This window comes from Pseudochaenichthys georgianus, chromosome 22, assembly GCF_902827115.2.
Source record: "Pseudochaenichthys georgianus chromosome 22, fPseGeo1.2, whole genome shotgun sequence".
Taxonomy (NCBI): domain Eukaryota; kingdom Metazoa; phylum Chordata; class Actinopteri; order Perciformes; family Channichthyidae; genus Pseudochaenichthys; species Pseudochaenichthys georgianus.
The window spans coordinates 14,787,341-14,795,688 of NC_047524.1; the positions used below are offsets into that span (position 1 = coordinate 14,787,341).

Genomic DNA, 8,348 nt, shown 5'->3' on the forward strand with positions numbered 1-8,348 from the left:
ACAAACTCATATAAAACTCACATACCTGCGTTGATCTCCTGGAGTGTCTCTACTCTTTCTTCTCCACATCTTGTCCACCATCAGAGATTGCAAACATTTCAGAAACAGCTAGAGGTAGGGGACAAACAACTTGTTCGCTGGGCATGTCAAAAACCCCCCTGCTTTGATCAAGACTTTGGGAGCCTTTCAGCCCCTCTAGCAAAGGGACTGGAAAGCAAGCTTTGAAAATTCAGTACATCTACATGCTTGTCATGTTCCAGACACTGCTCTCAACCACTCAGGGCCTGCACAAATACCTGCAGAAAGAAACAATTGACTTGGTGCAGGCAGTAGATTACAAAACAGCAGTTGAGAACACACTGAAAAGTTACCGAAGTAACGAGAAAGCACATGAGGTCTATGACAAGACCAAGGCCCTGTGCAATGATCTTGATATTCCCGAAACTGTGACGCAGAGGAAGAAGCGTAGAAACATGGAAGACTTTGTAGTCAAGGCATCATGTGGAGCAATGTGAAACATTAAGCATAAATAAACTGGTGTACAAAACTCACATACCTGCATTTCAATGGACAGCATAAAAGGACACGTGAGCTGGGTTCTGTTGCTCAGATTAGCTATTGATGATCACGTTGATAATCATATATAACAAATAGCCAATCACACAAAAACAAGCTGCTGTGACTGTGAGCATTAAACAATTAACATTAAACTAAACAAACAACAGTACGTTATTATCCTTATAAAATAAAAACATACATTTTGTCCACCGAGATAATACAGGCACCTTACCCTCAAGAGATCCTCACGTGCTATGAGAATCTCCCACAATCCTTTGCCGTAACAAAGCTAATGCAGGCACACGTTTGTGACACCAGATGGCGCAATTGTGTATGTGCGTGTGGGGAGTCTTGCAGTAGAAAATTCGACTGTAGCGCCGCCACTGTGGGCTAAGCCCCGAATGTTTCCAGGTCCAGGCGACGCCCCTGGTGTTTACAGCAGTCATTTACATTTAAAGGGTTCAGAAATAATTGTCTTTAGTACATTTTGGAAAAGCATAGTCATCTCAAGTAAAACAATGTGAACAACACCAAATTATGGCTAGTAAAAATGCTAATGCTGGTAGCTTTTAAAAACCACTAGCCACAGTGGCCGGTAAAGTAAAACGTTATTGGCCTATAGGGTTGCTAAACAGTTGTCGAAAACGGGATTTATATATTTTAGAGCATAAGACTGTTGCACCATACCGTATTTTAAAACTACAACTCCCAGTAGAGACGTGCCATAGAGAACATGTTGCGAAACAGAATAGCCAGCATGTGTAGTTCTGGGGACGGGGTGGGGGAGGGGGGACGCGGTGGACCCGTTCAAATCCAGTTTTGGACAGTCTGCCGTGGTTCCATCCCATTTCAAGTGCTGTTCGAGAATCGGCTTAACACTCGGAGCACACTCTCCAATCACAGAGCTTGAGGACTATCAAGGGGTTTGTCAAACAGAGCACATGGTGTAGTCCAAACGATAGCTGGGGATTCTGGGTAGTGTAGTGTCTTCTGCCATCCTTTACTCAGAAAAAATATTTGTTTCTCCGAATCGAAGGGGAAACATAGAAAAGCATTGCACACAATTTAAACCAATCAATGTTGTGTAATTAACAAGGATAATCTGGTGTTTTTTAGTCGATGAGTAGTGCAGATATCACTGTGAAATCAATCGACAGTAAGAGGAATACTTACTTCCGGGTGTAAAATTCTCCGTTATCCAATGGGAATGGATGCTCACATTGCCTTTAAGGGCAGCCGACATAAACGAATGCCGTGCTTCCATGAGCGTCAAATCCCGACGCCGATGGGAATACATTGCAATCAGTTGAAAGCTATTTGCGTCCCTTTATGACGCTGAAGGAGCCTAGGAGCGTCACAATTGGACGCCACGGACACTGACCAAACGTCGCTATTGGACGCTTAGGGAGTGAGAGTGTGTTGCATTGTTACATTGCCACTTTGAGGTCGATAAGTATCATTTTATGTGCCTGAGAAGCTGGTAGACTTTTAGGAGAGACAAATACAAAGGAAGGATGAGGACCGCAGAATCAATAGAGCTGAATGAACATTTGGAAACAGACAGAGGGTGAGGGGTACTTTATCTTGTCGGATGGAGCTGTGGTAAAAAGGTTAACTACTGCTTTTGAAAGCTGGGACTCAAATCCATAGCTATTAATATACACACAATTTATTTTAAATAGAAAAAGGCTTCTGCTGAAATCTTCAACAAAAGGTTTTACCGTGAGTTAGACTGTCTGAAGAGGTGAAGAAATTGCTTAAAATTGTCCCTCCTTGTGTCATGTCAGTCTTCTAGGAGTGTTTCAATTACACACCTGCAGACTTTCCACAGACTGAATCCTTTCTGATGTTGCCCCACTCTCTGTCTGTTAAACCTTTGCTGCCCTCTGAACAGCTCTATACATACTGAATTACATGCACTGTGGCTTTTGAAATCTATATGAAAGTCAAATGTGCTGCAACACATTCTGCTTGTTGTGTTGTAGGAAACATAAAAACGTCAATGTTTTTATTACATTTTTATAAGAACAAGAGATGAATGCTTTCTGAGCATTTATACACAGCAAAGGGATTTGTATTTTCCCTGCTCTTTTTTTTCTGTACAAAATCCTCTCCACATGCAGGCTCGGGGAAACATAAAGCTGTTACTTCTCTGATATTCAGGGTGTTCATGCTCCGTCTACACGCTCAGTAAATCATTCCGTAATTTATTTTATAAGCTTCTGCCTTCAATCAACCCTCAAATGAAACTATACTCCACAGGAGTTTATTCAAAATCCTTGTTGTAGAGTGTTCATCAGCTCAGGGCCAAAGTGATGCATTATTTATTCATTGTCACGGAAACTCTGCGTGTTCCTATTTTGTGAACCGCTAACATTTAATGAATGGAAAGAAAATATTGATTTAAATAAACCTGTTTATTGAATGAAAGTCAACAAAATACAACAGAAAACACACACATGTGACATTAATGCACATACACTGCCAGTTAAAGTGGACTGAAATGGAAAATGAACATTAGATCAGCACATTATTAAATAAAGACATATACCATAAAGTATTAAAAAAGCTCTTAATCATGAATATGTACATCAATCAGCTGGAAAACTATAAAATATATTTTTTTATTTTTGCAAATAACAGAGCATATTTGTCTGATACTTTCAGCACATAAACCTCCTTACATTTGTTTAAAACGTAAATAATTAGGCACATAAATCCTTTGAATCAAAGCAGGCTAGTGATGTTAAACATGTAGACATTCAGCATAAGATACATTTTTCTTGTCAGTATGAACACCTTCAGAATACATCTGAAATGCAGAAGAATCACTGCGTCATCTCTGGGAAACACCAGGGGATCAAATGTGTGTGCGTAGTCAGTCCAAACCGAAATTTAAGCGTAGTTGTCTTGAGGAATTACGTTATGTGCAGAAGCTTCTGGTATCTCCGTGGAGGTGTGGAGGCGCAGCACTCTGTGTGACATTGTCAGGATGCTTAACCCTTGACCCCTGTCCTTTCCTTTGCTCCTCCTCTGGGGCAGGAGGTGGCGACACAGGTAGGACAGGAACTTGTTGTGCAATGAGGCGTAGATGAAAGGGTTGTAGCAGGAGGAGCTCATGGCGATCAGGTGAGTGGAGACCTGGATGATGTTCACGTAATTCTTCCCTAAGATTGAGAAGTCTGTGTCCAGGTCGCGGATCAGGTTCACCACCTGGGAAGTTAAACTTTGTTTAGCATTCAGCAATCATACAAGAATAGAAGTCATCTGAAACTTAATTCAAGAATAACATCTTTGTGAATTTGTTTTTCATAAAGGATTAGTATGGATTAGGTACACTCCTTTACCATTACAAAATAAATCAGTTCAAGGATTCATAGTTGCTGAATACTTCACTTGTGAATCCATGTTTTTCTGAAGTAGTGAGCATACATCTCGATGAAATAATCAGATTGTACAGCTAGAAGTTGTGTGTTGTTTTTGAATTTTTTCTTTACCATGCAGTCATTCCGATTTTTTTGGTTTCAAAAGATCAAGGTAACACGGGGTGAGTAACCGATTTAAAGATGGTGCACTGCAACCACAAAAGGATTATTTTAACAATGAAATGATTCATCACTCATGAAGGCCTATTCACCAAAACACTCATTTTTGCATTTGTACCTGTAAGGGAAGCCAGGAGAAAGCGAAGCAGAGGACGGACACCAGCAGCAGGTAGAAGGTCTTCCTCCTCCGTCTGCTCCACACTGACCTCGCAGATCTCAGCTCTTGACACGCCGTCAAGCCAGACATGTTCCTCTGCTTCAGCTGATAGGATATAGCACAGTAGGAGATGGAGACAGCAGCCAGTGGGACAAAGTAGGAGAAGAAGAGAATGAAACAGGAGTAGATGAGACGGCCTCGCTCCTGTCCATCCCAGAACTCCTCGCACACGGCCATCTGAAGCCCCGCAGCCCTCAGGTCCAGGTGAACGGTGTGCAGGGCTGTAGGTGTGGATAACGCCAGAGAGGAAAGCCAGATCAGAATCACTAGACCCCAGCAGAACTGGCACCCTGCTCTTTTGCGGATGGGATAAGCAACAACCACGTAACGATCTACTGCGATGGCCATGAGGGACAACACGGCAGCGTACACGGCTGCAGACTGCATGATGGAGACAAAAAGACACATGTGGGGTCCAAACACCCATCCACGCTGATCAAAAGCGTAGGATACAGTCAGGGGGACGCAGAAGATGCACATGACAAGGTCTCCCAGTGCCAGGTTGCTGATGAGGAAGTTCGTGGTGTTGTGTCTTTTCTTGTTGTGCCAGGTGAGGAAGAGCAGAAGGAGGTTGCCGGAGCAGGCGACCAGCACCACGACAGAGTAAAGGGGGATAAAGATGGGCTTCATGTCGTACAGGAGGTCCAGACCAGAAAAAGATGGGGCTGAAAACGGGGAGGCGGAAAAGAAAGGATGAGAGGAGTTCCAGCAGGAGGAGGACGAGGTGGGTGAAGAGTCAGGCATGGGTGGGGGTGAAGAAGAGGCCGGAGTAGAGGAGTTCACTCTGGAACAGTTTGAAAATGTCCCCCAGTCCATGGCTGCAGGCAGAACGAATGTTATTCCTAACCTGCTGCATATTTTGCATATAGGATACATCATATAAAGCAATTCTATTTAACCCAAAGCGACTTGAACACCATAATGAGATATGGAGATTGAAGACATGATTGAAGAGTAAGACAAATTAGTTTCAATCTTCAAAACTCTTGATCAACCTCATTCATAGGCTGAATGGCTCTAAATCCCCCTCAACTATAATACGTCTCTACTTCCATCTGCTTCATCTTCACATCATCTTATCTTCCTCTACTCTTCATTCTGCACTCCAAAATCTCCCATTCTTTGGTTCTCAAAACTAAACAACCGTCTAATGATTTCCATGTGAGCTTCTTTTTGACCCTTCTTTACTCTTTCCATATAATGCACAGATACCATCCCAGAAACAAAACTGAGTCTCAAAGATTGGCCTGATAACCCGCTCAAACATTTGTAGATGAAGTCTCTTCTGACGTCAATGGTCCGGCTTCTGCTGAGCAACAGGGGCTCCTCGCTTCCACTATACAATCTGATTACATGTGTTAAAGGGGGACATGCATGCTGATTTGTTCAAATGTTTGCACAGAGGCTTGGAAAATCTGTTCTTCATGGCTGTGACTGAATATTTGGTAAATTTATAAAAAAAACAACATGACAGCAGTTGAGAGGGGGCGAGAGCACTTTAATGTGACTTTAGTTTTTTTATTTGAAAGGGAAATAAATCTGTCTTAAAAATGAAAGGGTTTTGACTGTAAAGCACCACTTTGTATTATGTTTAAGCTTCATTAAATCAGAGCATCCTCATATTGACAATTTCATTATATAAAAAAAGCAATGAATCACAGAATATCTACAAAAATATACAAAACAAATCTTGTCAGATTAGCCAATGGTCTAAAAGAAATGAGAAAGTGTCATCTCTAAATGAAAAATGTCACCATGGCCTGATATAGAGCATGAAGAAGTGCTTATTAATGAACTACTTAGGCTTAGACAACCTGAAAACAATATTTTTCATAATGTTATTGAATTTCTCTGACTAAAATTTAAGAATTTTCTAAGATAGATGGTAAAATCTTGTCCAAAACAGATGAATAGGTCCGCTTCTCATGCTGATCCAGCTTATTACCTAATTGAACTGACCTTATACATTGATTTGACCAAAAAATGAGCAAACACTTTTCTTTTTTTTATCAATCTGACAAGCCCTTAATACACAAACTACATTTCCCTCTTGTATCAGTCAACCATTCATTCCCATAGAAACAATCTAATGCACATTTGACAGCTTTATTGAGTGCATGCATTTTCTAAAAGTAGGAATTAAAATAAATATCACCTTCTGAGAGTTGTCAATGAGACATTTCTTTAATGACTTGGAATGTCCGGCATCTGTTTGTGTCCTCGGATCGCAGTCAGTCCAACTGTTGTGCTGCCTGGCCACTTCACTGCAGAATAAAGAGGTGTGCTCTCTCTCTCTCTCACAGCAGAGGACGTGCTCATGTTAGTGAGTCACCTCCAGTGGGATGGTTTGACTATAATTACCCCCAATAAACAATCATTATAATATTATAACATTAATATAGTACAGTACCAATTTGGCAATAAATAGCACATTTATAATGGTTGTTTTTATGGCATGGTATCCCTATTATTTTCCTATTGGGTCTTTGGTGACTTTGGTTTTATAAAATACATTTCTAGTGATCCTGTTACATTGTGTTTCCGATAGTGTCACTCATTTAACCTGCATTTACACTGTAAAAGACGTCTTCAAGGATTGGAAGACCGGACTTTGACTTAAAAATATTTTATCCCTGAGTCGCTTGTTTGATGTTAAAAGTCAAGCTGCGAAGTGTTTCCTCAATGAGGCCACCTTCTAGACAAACACACCCAGAAACCTCTAGTGGTACACACGTTCCGGAACCAAAGCTACTAAAAGATCTGCGTCTGTGTTATTCACAAACTGAGTTTATCTAAAGGGTATTTCAGGACAAAAATCAGTATCCTCATACTCCTTGTACGGAGCATGTCCATGAACAATGTGAAGTGGAAATATTTAAGGATTTGTAAAGAGGTGTTATTATATTTATGCTAATTTAGGATCACGCTTAGAACAAGTTTGTATCAAACAATGGTCACTGTCAATGCAACGAAGCACCCAATTTCGCAGCACACTTTTTGCTATATTTTCCATAATCTGTATAAGAAGGTATTTACTAGTATTGTTGACTCATAGGTGCAGTAACCTGAGTACTTTAGCTTGGTCAAAACGATATTAAAGGTATTGAGGCATTACCTGTTTTTTGGAAGAGGTAATCGTGGTTTATGCATGCAATCAGCCTTTGTAATTACAGATGCAACCTGTTGTGAACTCTGTCGTGTTAGTTTCAGGTCTTCAGCGTTTCTTTCCTAATGTTGTGGCTCTCTTGATTTCTAAAGATTATGTTAATGGTTATTAGACCAAAAACAAAGTTTGTGCATTTTTTATAACATTGTATTTATTTTCATCACAACTGTCCATGATTGCTTTTAATGGAGATATTTACTTTGGGCCACATCACACACGCTATTGTTGGCCAACACAAAAAGCTTGAAGCCCCATTTGGTTGCCATTCTTGTCATGTCTTTTATTCATGGGGAGAAGCCTCAGGTGGAAAAGACAGCATTAGTAAAGTATACCATCACCTTCCTCATGTGAAGGGTGTCTCATTATGCCTCTCTGTCCCTCTCTTGCTCACATTTCACCTCCCCAAGTCACCTGACTCTCACATCCAGCCACCCCCCTCTGACCTGCAGTGACCCCTTTCAGCCATTGCCATTACTTCCTGCACAACTGGTTTCCTGTTTCCACATTCTCTCATTGGATCTGTGGATAATTTACCATCTCTTTTCCACTTTTAGACATCGGATTGTCAATGTATTTTTGTGTCATTTTGAGCCTATATTATCATGTAATCTGAACCATATTTGTACCTGCCTGCATTCACTCTTTCCGGCCCTATTCCTGCTATCCCGTGGTCTTTAACCAACTTCTGTCCACACAAGCCAGTTAAGCGCATGTATGCACCTTTTAAATAAATGTTCGTTATGGAGTAGTATCTGCATCCATCTTGGCCTCGACCTCTCCCGATGGGATGACTGTGAATGTAAAACTTAATTCACATTTGATTGTGGATCCCTCTTGGGCTGCAGTCGAATAGTCCATTTAG

General features: G+C 41.0%; 1 protein-coding gene across 1 annotated transcript; it reads right to left on the reverse strand.

Moving 5' to 3' along the window:
* Positions 1-3,453: 3,453 nt before the first annotated feature.
* On the reverse strand, positions 3,454-7,952 carry prlh2r (prolactin releasing hormone 2 receptor). Its single transcript, XM_034111963.2, has 4 exons — positions 7,930-7,952; positions 6,476-6,584; positions 4,222-4,365; positions 3,454-3,771 (listed from the first exon to the last, which is right to left on the reverse strand). The coding sequence occupies exons 1-4, from the start codon at positions 7,950-7,952 to the stop codon at positions 3,454-3,456; spliced, it is 594 nt and encodes a 197-aa protein (XP_033967854.2).
* Positions 7,953-8,348: the final 396 nt, after the last annotated feature.